The sequence below is a fragment of the Epinephelus fuscoguttatus genome, linkage group LG13 (genome assembly GCF_011397635.1).
Source record: "Epinephelus fuscoguttatus linkage group LG13, E.fuscoguttatus.final_Chr_v1".
Taxonomy (NCBI): domain Eukaryota; kingdom Metazoa; phylum Chordata; class Actinopteri; order Perciformes; family Serranidae; genus Epinephelus; species Epinephelus fuscoguttatus.
In genome coordinates this window covers 1,743,636-1,760,741 of record NC_064764.1, presented here as the reverse complement: position 1 = coordinate 1,760,741, position 17,106 = coordinate 1,743,636, and the positions used below count along the sequence as shown (strand labels likewise).

At 41.1% G+C, this 17,106-nt stretch overlaps 1 protein-coding gene across 2 annotated transcripts in view; it reads right to left on the bottom strand.

Annotated features, from left to right (window-relative positions):
* Nucleotides 1-2,366: 2,366 nt before the first annotated feature.
* The window catches only part of marco (macrophage receptor with collagenous structure), a 54,189-nt gene continuing 39,449 nt past the window's right edge, over nucleotides 2,367-17,106 (bottom strand). For both annotated transcript variants that reach the window (XM_049594875.1, XM_049594874.1), the window contains 2 exons: nucleotides 5,458-5,622; nucleotides 2,367-3,323 (listed from right to left, as the gene is read on the bottom strand). In XM_049594875.1, the coding sequence (XP_049450832.1) occupies nucleotides 3,193-3,323; nucleotides 5,458-5,622 (296 nt within the window). In that variant the 3' untranslated portion in view covers nucleotides 2,367-3,192. The remainder of the gene's footprint in view (nucleotides 3,324-5,457; nucleotides 5,623-17,106) is intronic.

Genomic DNA, 17,106 nt, shown 5'->3' with positions numbered 1-17,106 from the left:
GCTGCACACATTGTAATATTCCCTCCTCGTTGGCCTGGGACATCAATGGTTGCTCTCTGTCCATTGCAGTTTCTTCCACGCCTTCTACCTTTTGCCAGATTGAAATCCGCCTCATCAAGGTATATGAATGTGTGCAGCGGTTCCCTGGTCTCCAGCTCCAGTACACGCTTTATCCCAGAAGAGAGAGAGAGAAAAAAACTATAACAACTTTTCCTGTGTAACATAATGCATTTTGGACAACATATTGAACAGTATGTACTGTGAATACACAGAACTGTCATGTAAGTGTACTGCATGGCACTACACAAAGTAAACCGTTTACAGCACTGAACATTAGAGCATGCATAGAACACATACATGTTTTATCTGTACATACTGGTGACGGATCTCCTTCACTCTGTCACTGTTCCGTTCAAATGGAACATTGTACAATTGTTTCATGTGCATTTCATTTCTCCTGAGCACTCGGTCAATTGTAGCGATTGAAACAGATTCAATATTCCCAAAGACATTGTCATCCTCTATATCAGTGCTTTGTATCTCTCTCAACCTTATGGCATTGTTAGCAATCACCATTGCACAAATGGCTTCCTCTTGTTCCGGAGTAAAAAGGGGCCTTCTTCCACCTCCGCGAGGTTGTCTTGCAATCCTATGTGGTGCAGAGTAAAATTACAGTAATGTACAGTAAACATGAGATACACTGTATTAACCTATATTACTGTAGTGTACAATAACAGTGCTTCCAAATATGGCAAATCTTTACTGTAACACTACTGTACACTACAAAACAGTAAATCTGTGCTGCAGTAAAGCTCTAAGTCTAAATGTAAAATGTAAAAAGTGACAAGTTCTTGTCCCACTGTAAGTTTCATGTATGACACAATGACAGTAGTGCAGTGCAGATTGTTTAGTGCTGAATTACTGTGCAATATACACACCTGTTCTCCCGACGAAATGTTTGAATAGTTGAATTTACAGTGGTTCACCCAACATTTGGCTGCACCCTTCGACTAGCCTCAGCCATTGTGAGGCTGTGATTGGCAACATTGTCCACAACTGTAGCCCTAATTTCATTAGGGATCTGCCTATATACTTGGCCTCTTCTTCCTCTTCCCCTGTTTTGTCTCCTTCCCCCTCCTCCCCGCATCCTCACCGCTCTTCCACGACGTTGACCTTCCATTTCTGTGTCACAGTATAATAGAAATGGTACACACTATGTCCTGCTTGGTTCATATATGTTTGCCAAGTGAAGGTTCATGGGATTTAGCTTTGAGTGACTGTGGAGAAGTGGCTTATGATTGGTTACAACTAATGCTTCACACACTCCTCCTCATCAGTGAAAGCTGAGGTTCACCTGAGATAAACTGTTCAGTTTAGGAGACATTTACAGGAAAAAATGATAAAGAAATGTATAAAATTTGCTTGACAGATTTTGACAATTAGTTCAATATTTTTATATGTAATGACTCAAGCAATGAAATGAGGACTATTAGTTTTATAGGGAATGACTATTCAGCATTCATAAGTATAGTTCATTTTGATTGACATGACATAAGCAAATGATAATGTTATAAAACAGCAGAGAATTGTATGAAAGCAATTGATGCATGTCCAAAAGCATTTGCAATTTGTTGGAAGGAATGAGAAACTGCTATTATGATGTGCACAAATGACTAAATGTTGTGGAGGTTGAACTAACAGTTATGAGAATTTCAGTTCTGATCAGAGAAATGCACTAAAGCAACTGAGAAAAACTGTAACTGTGGCTCTTATCTCATCAGAGACCACAGCTCTTGGTCTTCCTCTCCTTCTTCTCCCTCTCACTGCCACTCTTCTCTCTTCACCAATCTCTCCTCTTTGATCCACATTTCCAAAAACAAAATTCAGAAGCCATCCCCTTTTTCTGCTTGCTATAGTGACAAGACAGGTCACCTGGGTGGGTTTTCAGCTGCAAACTGGACTCAGATGCATTTGGAATTATTATTATTTCATTTTATTGTAAATATTTTTATATTATTTTCTATAGATTTCAAGGTGGCTGCAGCAGAAATGCACATTATTTTTTTCCATCATTCTGTTTTGATTGTGTTTTTAACTGTTTTGAACAAAGTGTGTAAGCATTTGAAAAAATGTGCTTTAAAAGTATAGTGTTTTGCAGGTGGTGAACTCTGACTGAGAAAAGAGTTCATGAATTTTGGTAACTGTGGTCACTGAATGCATTTTGTGTGAAAGCAATGACAAGTGATTCACAGTTTGCTCCACATACACTTCTGTTTTGCTGACTGTGTGGAGAGTTTTGATAATGTGACTTTGGTTCTGACCAATGCTTGTTAGCAATTGAAAAAAACTAATATCTTTCACATGTCTCTCATAAAAAAATTTATTGTCATTATATCAACTTAAGATTTACAGAGAGCAGATATATTGATTATGATACATAGATGCAATATGAAAAAGGTGTTATTGGACATAAAAGGTACCTTACACAATGTATTTTATTACTCATTTAGGTGTATCAACTGTGATAGCACTTGATGTGAGCCTTGACATGTGTATCTACAGGAAGTTCCCTGAGGTGTCTGGGAAAACGTGACAGAGCCAGCTGTGTCAGAAACCATTCCTTAGCACGGCTCCTGTCCTGGAATGTGACCTCTTAAGCTTTGCTGACCTCTGCAAAGTCATCTGAGACTGTGGTGATGTGCAGTGGACGGATGGTGATGGCAAGCATGTCACTGAAGGCAAGGGAGGCCGAGTGGAGGACAGGGGTTGATGAGGACAGCGCTGCTCTGCCTCATTTGAGAAATATTATTAATCAAAAGAGTAAAAAGTGGAGAAATGATGCCTGAGATTTTTATTCCAGGAAAGTTTTATTAGCATGTTGACAGTGCACTGTCATTTTGGCTAATGTGTTTAGTAATAAATTGAAACTTTGAACTGAATGTTATTCTATATGCTGTGTTTTATGAAAATGTAATGAGTTCCAGCTGTGAACATCATTAACAGCACTGCTCTCTGCTTATACTGTATCTCCAGCAAGATGTGTGCATGTAATGTTTGTGTGTGTGTGTGTGTGTGTGTGTGTGTGTGTGTGTGTGTGCAATGCCTGCTAGCCAACTTGTCACTGCATGTTTATCAAACTGTGTAGAACAGTTTAAACACCATTTTTCTTGTTGGCTTCAATGTGGTGTCATTCTAGAGACAGTGCACTCCGGCGTCCTCACTGTGTTGACAGTTGGTAACTCCAATTCCTCCATGTCGGCAGCTAAAGATGTCAGACTCTGTTCCTAAACATCTCAGCTCATCCAGCCAGATCCTACCAGACCCTACAGAAGCATAGCAGGGTGAGAATGAGACATGCGTTCATCAGGTGCTTTTTTTTTTTTAAAGTTATCATTCTGAATGATGAATTGTTGAGTGTTGGAGATATCGGAGATGTCTGCCTTCTCTCCACTGTAATGGAACTAGATGGCAGCTTGTGGTACTCAAAGCACCAAAAAATTATATTTGGAAAACTCAGCAGTGATGTCTCTTTCAGAAATCATGACCCGCTTACTCAAGAGAATCCACACAGTTTGTGAACAGTTTCATTGGAACTATTTTATTTCTACCAAACTACACCTGCCAATCATATCACTGCGCAAAAGACCAACATCCTTATTCACCTAGGTCCACATTACTTCCTGAGGCTGAGTGCATAATCTGTTTTTCTGTGCAATGAGTTTTTATTAGCAACAGAGCTACTTTCTTAGGCCCCGATCACACAGAAAGCATTTTGCTGGTTACAAAACGTGAGGCGCACCACACTGCTTTTTGTTTATTTAATCGAATGTGACTAGTAAAAAAATGCTTGCTGTGCCTTTTTATTGTTGTCAGACGACAACCGCATTACCTCCATACCATAACCTTCCTGTGGAATCAATCTACCCTCTATTTATTTATTTATCTTTTAAATTTTATTTATATTCACTGTAATCAGTATCTAGCTCCTAAAATGGACAGGCAGACGGTACTTGCTGTAGCTCTGGTTGAGGGTGAGAGGCTGTCAACAGGAGGAGGAGTCTCTGATTAAGAATAGCAGTGCGTGTAAAGACTGTGTAAAGACTGGGCACAGCGAAACAGAGATTTGTGTAGGTACAGGAGACCCTAAAAAAGAGGACGGACCACGGAGAGTACCACCAGTTGGTCCTGGAGATTCGTCTCCATGATGGGTGTTTCAAATACTGCACCTATATGCTTCTACACCTGCTGTTTTGTATTAAGATCATGATAACTGTGGTTTGTAAAGTCATATACATGTAGCTCTGGGTATCCAACAACCGCTATCAGTTTCTCCTCCATTGTTTGTCAACTGAAAATTTGTCGTCATGACCACTGCAGAAGGCCTGCCTCTGAAATCATCTAATTGGACAAAGGGAAAAAACGGAGAAGACATGGGGTGCTTTTCCAGTGTGAGAGCGCTCTGGCATAAACACTAGATGCCTAGAGCACAGAAAAGGGACGTGCATAGCAATACAAAAACAGCAAGCAAAAAGTTCAATTCCCATTACAAACAATTAGAAAAAGACACCTCCAGCTGCTAAAATGCTTTCTGTGTGATCTAGGCCTTAACTTGTTGGTAGTTTTATTCAATACCATGAAAGAAATTCAGAACTCAGAAGCTCAACAATGGAAAAGATGTAATGGGAGAAAATAAAATTAAGAGTTCAAGAAATACCTGTAAAATGACCATTTGAATATCAATTACTCACACCACGTTAGCTTGAATTTGCGATTTAATTTTTTATTTTTTTGTATGCTTCCAAGGTTAACGAAGAATCCCAAAAAAGCAAACAATCTTAATGAATTCAAGTAAACAGGGACCACATTTAACAACAGCGAAACTAACTCTTACCCAACTTGTGCAGCACAGTCCAAATCTCATTTATCCAGTTAAATGTTCAGCACTTTATGAACACATGCATTTTTGCTTAAATGTTATGATTTAAAACATGTCAGCCTATACAGTCTTATGTACGGCTGAGTAGCGTGCCTGGGCACATGCATTAATTTGAGCTCAAGTAAAGCTTATACGCATGTTGTTTTATAATATAACATTTTAGTGAAAATGTATGTGTTTGGGAAGTAGTGAACATTCAATTGGATGAAGAAGATTTGGATTATACAACGCTAGTTGGGTTAGAGTTTTTAAACAGATTTTTTTTTTTAATGTACTTTGTTGTTAAACATAATCCCTGTTTACTTTAGTTCATGAAGAATGTTCACTTTTTTGATTCTCTATTAATGAGGAGGCATGCAAGAAAAACTTACTTTACTTCATGATTTCATGATAACATTTGATGAGTTATCAATATACAAATTGTCATTTTTCAGATTCAGTATTCTGTTAAAAGCTTTCTTAAGCATAAGAGGATATATGGTACAGAGAACATGATGTGATTGTGGCAGTGGACTTCTCACCAGGACTGGCAGTGAAGGTGGAAATGGCGGTTTTGAAGCCCAACATCTTACAGATCACCTTGCCATCCACTGTGTCAAAGCTGTCATCACACACGGTGCCCCAGGCCCCATTGTACTTCACTTCCACACGCCCACGGTATTTCCCCGGCACCAGACGCACATTTACTGCGATCACACAAAGTTCTGGCTATTAAAATTATAAGTTCATGTATATATACAAACAGAAGCATAACAAATGTAGATGCTTCCACACAGATGCCCTGCATAGTACAATTAAGCAATTAATATCAAATTATAATATAATATGTTGTGTATAAAAATGCTGAGCAGGCCTAGCTGGTTCTGATTTTTCATTCTTTTAATTGAGACTTTGGACTGACATGTAAGACAGTGCTCTCTGCTGTATGGCTGTTATTATGGGTTGATCGTATTAAAAAAGATGAAACTAATGTTTTCTACCAATTCTTTCTTGAGTTCATTTGCAGTGGCAGTTCTAGGGCACATACAAGTAGGGTCAAATAGCTAAGTCTGAGCAATAAGATATTCACCAGATTGATGCCTTTAAATCAAATATATAGGCTGCAAAAATTTTCTCCCGGGGAAGCATGCCCCCGGACCCCCCTACAGGGTTGGATGTAGTCTCCAAAAATCTTGTGGGAAACATTGATATACATATATATTAGACTTGCACCGATTTATCGGCAGTGCTCGGAACTGGGCCGGTTTTCAAGTGATCGGCCATGACCCGCAACCAGCTGGTCAGTCTAAAATATGCCGATTTAAAATACGCCAGTCAACTTCCCGGCGCGCATATGATTGTCATCGTGTAACATCAGCACCATATGGTGCGCCGCGTATGGTGCGCCGCGACCGGCTTGAGGCGGAGCAGGCTCACGGCTTATGTGTTTTCACTTTCTCTTTCATTTTAACCCACACCATGATCTTTTCCTGACCCTAACCAAGTGGTTTTTGTGCCTAAACCTAACCAGATCTTAACCACAGGGCATCATGATGATTTTGGAACGGACTTCGGAACAATGAGTTTAATATGGTCGGAACAATGGGCTGTCGAACCAATGCGCAGTTCCCACACACACGCACATGTGCAACTCACGGTTTTGGCGATGTGAGAAAGTGAAAAATGGGTGGCTTCTCACCTTAATCATTCACACACACACCAAGACAGAGAAGGAGAAAGTTGTTAATTGTCCGTGTTTAACTTAACTGCGGAGCTCTCACTGCTGCACTGTGCCGCTTGAAACTGACGAGACGCGTGTCCACGTGCCGAAGATGCACGTGTCCGCGTGCTTACTGGCAGTTGCGTCCTGAAGACCTGTGTGAATTTTCCACAGGAGATATTTTTACTTTTTTGTCTTTTAGAGAAATTACCCACAAATGCTATACACCAAGAATTATTATTTTATTTATCAATGTTTTTGTTTATTTTTTAATATATATATATGTCACAGGGTGTGTGTGTGTGTGTGTGTGTGTGTGTGTGTGTGTGTGTGACGGAACCTTTTCCTTATTTCATCTTTTGTTTCTGCACAAGTCTATCCTCTTCCCCTTTCTCCTGGGTGCACAACCTTAATTTTTGATTTGGAACACCTGTCGGCACTGGGAGAGCGCACCTGCTGCGCGCACTTAAGGGGTGTGGGTTTTCTCTCTGGGTGCGGGGAGGCAGTCGGACACAGGTGTGCAAGAGAAACAGAGGGGGAAGATGCTACAGGAGAAAGCACGAGGAGCGAGCCGGAGACGGACGAAGAGTACCGGAGCGAGAGGGTGAAGCAGCAGCAGCAGTGGCAACAGAGGGGCCGACGACGTGTAGCCCCGTGAGGAGAATCAGGAGGCGCACCAGCGAGAGAGGCCGACCGGGAGAACGGCGGAAGCGGTGCCCCGGCAGCGGATCGGCTCCAGCGAGGGAGCGGAAGAAAGAGAGCGACGCGGAGAGGAGGCGCACTGAGACACGTGGAGAGGTGAAGCAGGCTTCGCCTCTCCTGTCAGCTAAGTACCTCTCCTTAATTTTTCCTGATTCTAAAGCCATCTGTCACGAAGAAAAGACTACGTCCTAAAACTGTTTTTATTCACCAGAATTACTAGCCTGGTCATTCATTTGTTGTGTTTTTTTTAAATCCAAATTTTGCTTGTTTTACTTTGCTGTGTTTTTATAACTAACGACCCAGTGCATGGACTTCTAGTTTTATTTATTTGAGTAGTCTATAACATCTCGAAGCTGCCGAACAAACGAACCCAATTCTTAACAAAACTCTCTGTACTCAGGCTCTGTACCGACCGTCTCCTGGACTCTGCCTCTTCTGGGACCTCAAGGAAGAAGACTTGGAAACTGGTTTTATTATAGGAAAAGGACTTTTAGCTGGGGCCCTTTCTTTTTAAGTTGGGTTTTAATCAAGTGGCTTGCTTTTAATAAATTTGATCTTGTTGCACACCTTGAACTTGTCTGTCTGCTGTTTTGAACAGAGTGCTCCCCATCAGAACAGTCAATTTAAAACTTGGGTTTTACTATCTAGATAGATCAGGCCAAAAGTTTGGACACACCTTCTCATTCAATTCGTTTTCTTTATTTTCATGACTATTTACATTGTAGATTCTCACTGAAGGCATCAAAACTATGAATGAACACGTGGAGTTATGTACTTAACAAAAAAAGGTGAAATAACTGAAAACATGTTTTATATTCTAGTTTCTTCAAAATAGCCACCCTTTGCTCTGATTACTGCTTTGCACACTCTTGGCATTCTCTCGATGAGCTTCAAGAGGTAGTAATCAGAGCAAAGATTATTGCCCAAATAGATGTAGTGGGTCCTATGATAAAAGCCCTACTGCTGAACTGGACAAGTGTCACTAAGAGGATTAGAGATTGCATGGGCATTTTCGAGTGTATGCTGACCGGCTACATCTCCCCTACAGGCAGTCGACAAATGATGCTCTGGATCGCTGCTAAATATGAACAGAGCGACATGGCACAATGATGCCATGTGCATGAGGGGGCGATCACGCAGCTACTTGCTGAGCTCAAATAAGTTGACAACTACTATACATGTCCTTAAAAACAGGAAAAGATCGGGCTGATTAGAGGCTGCCCTGCATACTGCTCTGCATGACGGGATTGAGGCATGTTCCGGGCCCAATTCATGGATGAAATCGTGAATGGTGAATCTGAGATGGATATAATTGTGAAGGGCTGCTCGAATTAAGTTAGACCATTTACGACTGGGAACTGTGATTACCAGAACTGATCAGTGTGCATACCACTGAACTGCAGACAGACTGGAAACATGACAATTAAAAATAGCAAGGGTTGAGAAAACGCCTGGAGCGCCGCCAGGAAGGAGCTGCTTGCGAGGACCTCTTAATAGAATAGAATAGAGCGGACCAGATGATTGAGCCCTAGCCGTCATGACCACAGTGTGTGTCAGAATGGTGGTTCAAAACATCGTCGCTACTAGGTGAAATAAATTTCACTAAATAAAAGCCCTGCAGGTGCAAACTTACTGAGCCTTTCTTAATGTACATGTTAATCAACCATGGTGGAGGGAGCCCAAGACGTGACAATGGCTGCTTCTATATTACTGTCCATATAATGATGATAATAATGATAATAATAATACATTGTATTTGGAGGCGCCTTTCAAGACGCCCAAGGTTGCCTACAGAGCATGGAAGAAAAGATCAGTAAGACATCATTAAAACAAAACAACAACATAGGAACAAATATACTGTAGGCTAGTGCACAGTGTCCAGATAGAGTGAATATGCCAATTTTATTTATTTTTTTATTTTTTTTTTTTTTGAGGATGCGGTATTGTACAGGAAGGCAATAAAGTTGGATGAGAACAGGGGTGATGAGGTCAGATAAGTAGATACAGGTGATGATCCGGGCAGCCGAGTTCTAAATATGATAAATGACAAGAATCAGGCAGATGGATGTAATGGTACTGCAATAGAGCCATTTATCCTTTGAGTATTTTAAATTTTTTATTTATTTTATTGTCACCTGATGAAACAGCTGTTGTGAGAGCACGTGCATACTATGGACACACATGAGAACTCTGCTGTGTTTCCTGAAAGAAAGGGAATGCGAATAAATATGAGTGCTGCAATAAGGCGTTTTTAATTGATTGTGCTAGAAGTATATTCTTGGTCACCTGAAAAACCCGCACAACCCCACTGGAGAATCGCTGAAGGGCTTATGATTGAAATGATACAGGAAGTGTGGTAAGATAGCGGCATGATGCGCACGTGAGTTTATTTTATGAATGAAGATGAAGAGGAAAACTCGCTTAGCTTAAAGCGAATACCATAGAGAAGAGAACGGAGGGCATAGTGTGCTTGCTTAATATGCTCACTTTGATGAAACCCAGTGAGCCAAAAATTGAGGTCCGGCTGATCATATGAGACACACTTAACTTAACAGTGAGGGAGGCTGATGATCGGATGGCTTAAACCGCCAGCTCTCTTGCCGTGAGGGATTCGGGAGCTCTGGAGCTGGAGAGGCTGGAGACAGAATGAAGCGCTGGTTCGGGGTGGACGCCAGCTGAGTGGACTGGTTGGCTGAGAGTGGTGGCCGCTGCATGTGGAGGCCTGCGGTGATGATGACGATGACGAGGCGGAGGTGAAGCATGTCCAAGGACTGAAGCAAGGTGTGCGTGGAAGCTTGACCGGAGTAACAGAGGACGGCGCGTGGCAATCCGGGTGTACGTATGCAACGTGTCCCGGGGAAACAAATCATGTTACGTGTAGGATGGGCCCACATCTTGAATTCGTACACGACACTGAGCTCGAGACTGAAGAAGAAAACGGAGGCAGAAGACGCGCGTTGACAATATGACTTAAAAACAGGTGAAATTGCCTGAACTGGAGGACGTGATGAATGAGAGATGAATCCGCTGCTGCTGAGGAATCGCACTGTGCTGTACAATCAGCAATAGACTGCAGGGAAAAAAGGCACTGTTGCCAACTCCTCAGTAAGAAAAGTAGCTATTGGCTGTCCTAAAAGTCGCTAGAAGTCGCCAAATGACGTCATCGCCTAATTTGCATAATTGTCCATATGCATGTAATTGTAATGGCTGCTGTAGGAGAGAGGAATAACGTCGTGGGAGAGACATAAACTGAGTAAAATAACACCGTGTTTAGAACTACAAATGAACCTTCTTTCAGTGATTTATGTACGTACGTACGACGTGCTGACATATTGCGGTAAGCGAGTTGTGTCATTTCCGGTGTTTCTGTGACAGCGTCTCTGTACTGCTCTGGTGGATTCTACTAGCCTGCTTTCTCACTTCAGTTGCTTTAACATTGCTTTAACGTCTACGTCAAGTCTTAACCCACACTAGTTCTGTTTAAGCACTTATAGCTTACCTATAGACTTTCTCGCTAATCTCTTAGCTGTTGTTTGCACGTTACTAGCCTTGGTAGCTACATTAGCTTTACAGTTAGCAATGGCTTCTCCCTCTGTTCTTTCTTGCTCAGTGTGCCAAATGTTCAGTTATGCCTCTGCCTCCTTTAACGACAGTGGTAATTGTAATAAGTGTAGCTTATTTGCTGCGTTGGAGGCGAGGCTTAGTGAATTAGAAGCGCGGCTCCGCACCATGGAAAACCATTCAGTAGCTGCGGTAGTTAGCCAGCCCCCTGTAGCCGGTGCGGCGCCACATAGCCTCTGCTAACTGTCCTCCGGTAACTCCCATTCAGCTGGGAGGTTGGGTTACAGTTCACCAGAAGCACAGCTCCAAGCCAAAGCCTACAGCTCACCACCAGCCTGTTCACGTTTCCAACCGCTTTTCCCCACTCAGCGACACACCCGCTGAGGATAAAACTCTGGTTATTGGCAGCTCTATTCTGAGAAACGTGAAGTTAGCAACACCAGCGGCCATAGTCAAATGTATCCCTGGGGCCAGAGCGGGCGATATTGAATCAAATTTAAAACTGCTGGCTAAAGCTAAACGTAGATTCAGTAAGATTGTTATTCACGTCGGCGGCAATGACACCCGGTTACGCCAATCGGAGGTCACTAAAATTAATATTGCCCCGGTGTGTGAATATGCAAAAACGATGTTGGACTCCGTAGTTTTCTCTGGACCCCTCCCAAATCTGACCAGTGATGACATGTTTAGCCGCATGTCAACATTTAATCGCTGGCTGTCCAGGTGGTGTCCAGCAAACAATGTGGGTTTCGTTAATAATTGGCAAACTTTCTGGGGAAAACCTGGTCGTATTAGGGGAGACGGCATTCATCCCACTTTGGATAGAGCTGCTCTCATTTCTAGGAACCTGGCAAACTTTATTAGTAATTTAAATCCCTGACAACCCAGAGTTGAGATCAGGACTCAGAATCGCAGTACTATACGCCTCTCTGAGCTTCTAGTTCAGTTACCCAGCCATAGTTTTCATAGGTTTATACAAAAGGTGTCTGTCCCCCGACCACCTAAATTATGTCGTATGCTGTAAAGCCCTGTGAGGCAAATTGTGATTTGTGATATTGGGCTTTATAAATAAAATTGATGATGATGATGATTTATATTAGACAAAGAAAATTTTACATTTACATCCTGCCCTGACTGTAAACCAGGTTGGGATCAGCCAGCGGCGGTTCCACGCATGCGTGATTAAATTGCAGTCTGGACGTGGAGGGGTTAACATCCCCTGCTCTGACTGCTGCTGGGAGGGAAGACTGGGCCATCTGTGAGTGCTTTGGTGCTAGGGAAGGGCCCACGGCAGCATCCGCTGCTCGTTGAGAAGAATAAGAATGATACGTGCTCTCACGACAGAGTCTCCAGAAGTCTCCAATAACATCAGAAAAAGTCGCTAGATTTGTCGCTAGTCGCTTTTTTGAAAAAGAGTCGCTAGAGGGATCTGAAAAGTCGCTAAATATAGCGACAAAGTCACTAAGTTGGCAACACTGAAAAAAGGTAAGATGAGCAACTGTCGGCGGCGATTCTGCCTAGAATGACAACTGAAAGCGGCAGAGGAGAGAACAGATTTAAAATCTTGTAGTGACAACCTGATTGGCTGATGGAGGCCGTGGGTAATTACGATAGGACAGCAAGAAGAGTGCACGCCTGGTGGCAGCTGATTGGAGGAAGCAGTGGGAGTGAGAGAGGGAGAATTGTGAATGAATGAGCTTACGCTGATCTTCACATATATAGGCCTATATATTCATTCATCTTCTAACCGCTTCATCCTCTTGAGGGTCGCGGGGGGGCTGGAGCCTATCCCAGCTGACATCGGGCGAGAGGCAGGGTACACCCTGGACAGGTCGCCAGACTATCGCAGGGCTGACACACAGAGACAAACAACCATTCACGCTCACATTCACACCTACGGACAATTTAGAGTTACCAATTAACCTAGTCCCCAATCTGCATGTCTTTGGACTGTGGGAGGAAGCCGGAGTGCCCGGAGAGAACTCACGCTGACACGGGGAGAACATGCAAACTCCGCACGGAAGGGCTCCCACGGAAGGGCTCCCACGCCTGGGATCGAACCGGCAACCCTCTTGCTGTGAGGCGAGAGTGCTAACCACCACACCACCGTGCCGCCCTCTAGGCCTATATTTACTGTATATATATACTGTATATATATATATATATATACATATATATATATATATATATATACATATATATATATATATATGTATAGTATATCAGTGTTTCCCACAGGATTTTTGGAGACTACATCAAACCCTGTAGGGGGGTCCGGGGGAGAAAATTTTGTATAAAAGCATCAGTCTGGTGAATTCTGAGAGCCAAGTTATGATGGCAGAATATGCTTAGATTTCAACATCTTCATGCTTTTTATGTGTGAAAAATGTTCTATTTTTACTAATAAACACACTAGTGGTATGCTATGGTGAAGGGTTACACTTAAAATACAGCTAAGGATGAGTGGTTTAACATTTCAGTAATCAAAAGAAAAATGACTGACCTACTGATCTGCCTCTGGAGGGCTATTTTATTATTTTAAATCATGTGCAGACAAAATATTCTTTTAAAACTCTGTCACTCACAAACACAGTTGCAGATATGCAAACAATACAAAATACGCAATACGAAAAGAAAACAAAAGGTAAGACTCAAATTAATTACACACAAACAGACACAAATTACTGGACCTTATTACAGGACCTTATAGCGGCCATTCAAGTCAATGTAAGCTGCTTCACCAGCCGCGGCCTACAAGCGGCTCGGTGCTCCGCTCCGCTAAAAACGTGCGCCAGGTCTATTTCTGATGGACGCTGTGCGACGGCACATCAATTTGCACAGACCAGATGAGTCAAACAGGAAGTCAGGTGCGGAAAAGACGAGAGTATCCAGTCAATTTTCACAATAAAAAACCCATGAAAACTCTGGATCGTATTTCACATGGCTACATCAACATGATGTGACATGTAACTACCATGAGCCAAATGAGAAAGAAAAGGGTAACATTTATATTAAGGTACTGTAATAAGCATTAATTAATGCTTAATAAGCACCAATTAACCAGTTAATGAGCACTTATAAGACAGAATAAGATGTTTATTGCCATTAATAAGGTTATATAAGTGTTAATAATAGCATAATTAACACAGTTATTATTGCATATAGGAGCATTATAAGCACTTAATAGAAACTTGATAACAGCTTATAAAGCTATCCTAAATATTAATTAATAAGATGTCTATTTACATTAATTATGATTTATAAGGGTTAATTATAGAACAATAACCACAATTATTACTGGTTTATAAGACACTATAAGACCCTATAAGATGAAATTAATAAGGTGTTATTAATAGTTAATAATAAAACCGACGTCCCGGGGACTATAAAAATTGCTACTGGGACACAAAGATAATGTGTCTGGGACAATTCCGGGACAGCAAAAAAAAAAAAAAAAAAGCAAAGCAATATGGAAATGGGTGTTATTTCCAACGTCATTATGTATGGGTATCTGAACGTCGCTTTTGTCACTTGAATAATTTCAATAAAAACTTATGAACAACAAAAATATAGTGGCTTTTGCTGCACCTGATCTGACGCGTACATGCACACACACGCTGCATGACGGTCACGCTGGGTGCCACTCGACAGCTATGCTCGCCACTCCTCATCAGAACACAGAACCTAGCAATGCTGAGATGGTTGAAAAAACTGATGCAAGCCCCTCCAGTGCCGCTCCAGTTGATGTAGGATGTGACACTTGGCTTCAGGACTCTGAAGAAGATTTTCCATCTGTTTCTGCCATCTGTGTTTGTGTGTGTGTGTGTGTGTGTGTGTGTGTGTGTGTGTGCATGTGTGTGTGTGCGTGTGTGTGTGAGCAAGATGAGCAGAGTGAATGTGTTAGGAGCATCGATGAGCTGTGTGTTATGTTGAGCAGGCTAATGGATATAGGCTGCGTCATGTTCATGCTAACTCCTGCTGATTTGCTAACGCCATTTCCTGACTTCATTCCTCTCCGTCAGTAAAATTAAAGGAGGATTTCATACATTTTGGCAATTGAAGTTTGTATCAGGCCCAGTGTGTGAGTGTTTTATTATCACTCTTGTGAATCCATTGTGAGAGTAATTCAGTACTAGTTTGTGGATTAAAAACAGGGGAAGTTAGATTAAATGTTTTTATGGGTTTAATTCTGAGCCTTCTCTTTCAGAGGGAAGGGCTGACATTGCAGATGGTGTCAGATGGATTGCAGAAGACAACACTGGCCCTTGTAGCCATGCAGGTAAACAAAATAAACTCCCTAGAGAGGAATTAATATGCTACGGTGTATGTTTAGCAATCGTGACAATAAAAGTTTTTTTCTTCTGTATTTCAGACAGTCCCAGGTCAGCATCTGAAGCAGTTCCTGGATGAAGTGGGACCTTTTCCCGGAAACACCTTCTCTGGTGTAAAACTCAACAGGAAACAAGTGTATGATGATGACTTCCACAACAACCTCACTACGCAGTTTGGCAATCTTGATATGGATGTCTTGAAGGCCGCTGCCACCATGTTTGATCTAAGCAACTGGCCTGAATACATCACTGACCTGGCCATCTTTGGCCTGGCCGATGTTGAGACTTTTGTCACTCACTTTCAGAAAACTCTTGGGTTACAGGGAGCTTTGTGGAACACTGTATTCCCGAAAAGTCAATCTAAGTAACAAAACTTTTGAAAAAGCCAAATGAACTCAGATCTGTCATTTTTTTAGACGTCAACTTTTAGGGTTTCCACTCCTTTTCCCTGTTTTTGACAATAGTGATTGCATTAAAAATCTATATGAAAAGGAAACATGTCCTTATGTTTATTTTCACCACCACTGGTAGACTGAATTCTCATCACGAGTGAATAAAGCAGCTAACTCTGAATCAATCTGCTCAAATGTTTAAGTTCAAATAACTCAAGTTTGTCTTAGTATGCCATTTTGAGGAAATGAGATTCCCATGATCCTTTGCTAAATAAAATAATAACATACTAGAGTGAAAAGAATGTATCAGAATTCTGTAATGTTGAAATAATGATTGATATCTGGATGTTGCAATAGGTGCATAATTAATAGAATTATTAACTTCAGTGAGTGCATAATAAAGAGTTTATGAATGTCAACATGACACTGTTCCCACTTTAGATCCAGTAGCTGCAAAGATGCATTATGAGCTGTTAATAAGTGAATATTAATAATTTATTAACCTTCATATGACACTGTTCCCACTTTAGATCCGGTAGCTGCAAAGGATCATTATTTGTTATTAATAAGTGCATAATTAAGCATTTATTAACCGTAATATGGCATTTATATTAACTCCGTATAGTCTCATTAATGTTAATAAACACCTTAATAATTTCATCTTATAGGGTCTTATAGTGTCTTATAAACCAGTAATAAATGTGGTTATTATTCTATAATTAACCCTTATAAATTATAATTAATGTAAATAGACATCTTATTAATATTTAGTATAGGTTTATAAACTGTTACCAAAGTTTCTATTAAGTGCTTATAATGCTCCTATATGCAATAATAACTCAGTCAACTATGATGTAATTAACACTTAGTCTAGTCTTATTAATGTTAATAAGCATCTTATACCGTCTTATAAGTGCTCATTAACTGGTTAATTGGTGCTTATTAAGCATTAATTAACGCTTATTACTAGGGGTGTCCCCGACTAAGAATTTTCATAGTCGAATCTGATTTGACAGATTTTTCCTTTAGCCGACTAATTGTCGAATCATGTTGTTTTCCCCCTCATTGATTAATGAGCTCATTTGCGTCAGTTTCCGCTCCAGAGAAAAGAGCTAAAGCACCCAAAATAAACAAATTTAATTCTTCAGTTGGCATAATAAGATAATAATAATAAAAGTAAAAGGGTTATCATTTTATCTTCATCTTTATTCCTTTCACTTCCTCAAGGTATGATGCTCTAGATGAGCGCAGACGCGCTGCAGCCTCATCCATGTCTTTAACAGGAGTCGTTTCTGACTCGTCAGAACTTGCCATTTCATTCACAAATAAACATCCAAAAACATCATCAAAAGGTTTAGAAACAGTTTTCCTTCTTTCTGACTTCAAATTAGTTCATTAATCAACTTAGGTTCATACAAGTTCATCCACACGGACTGTGCGTCACCGCTCTCAATTGTTTGGCCACATCGGAAAAAAAAGTAGGCT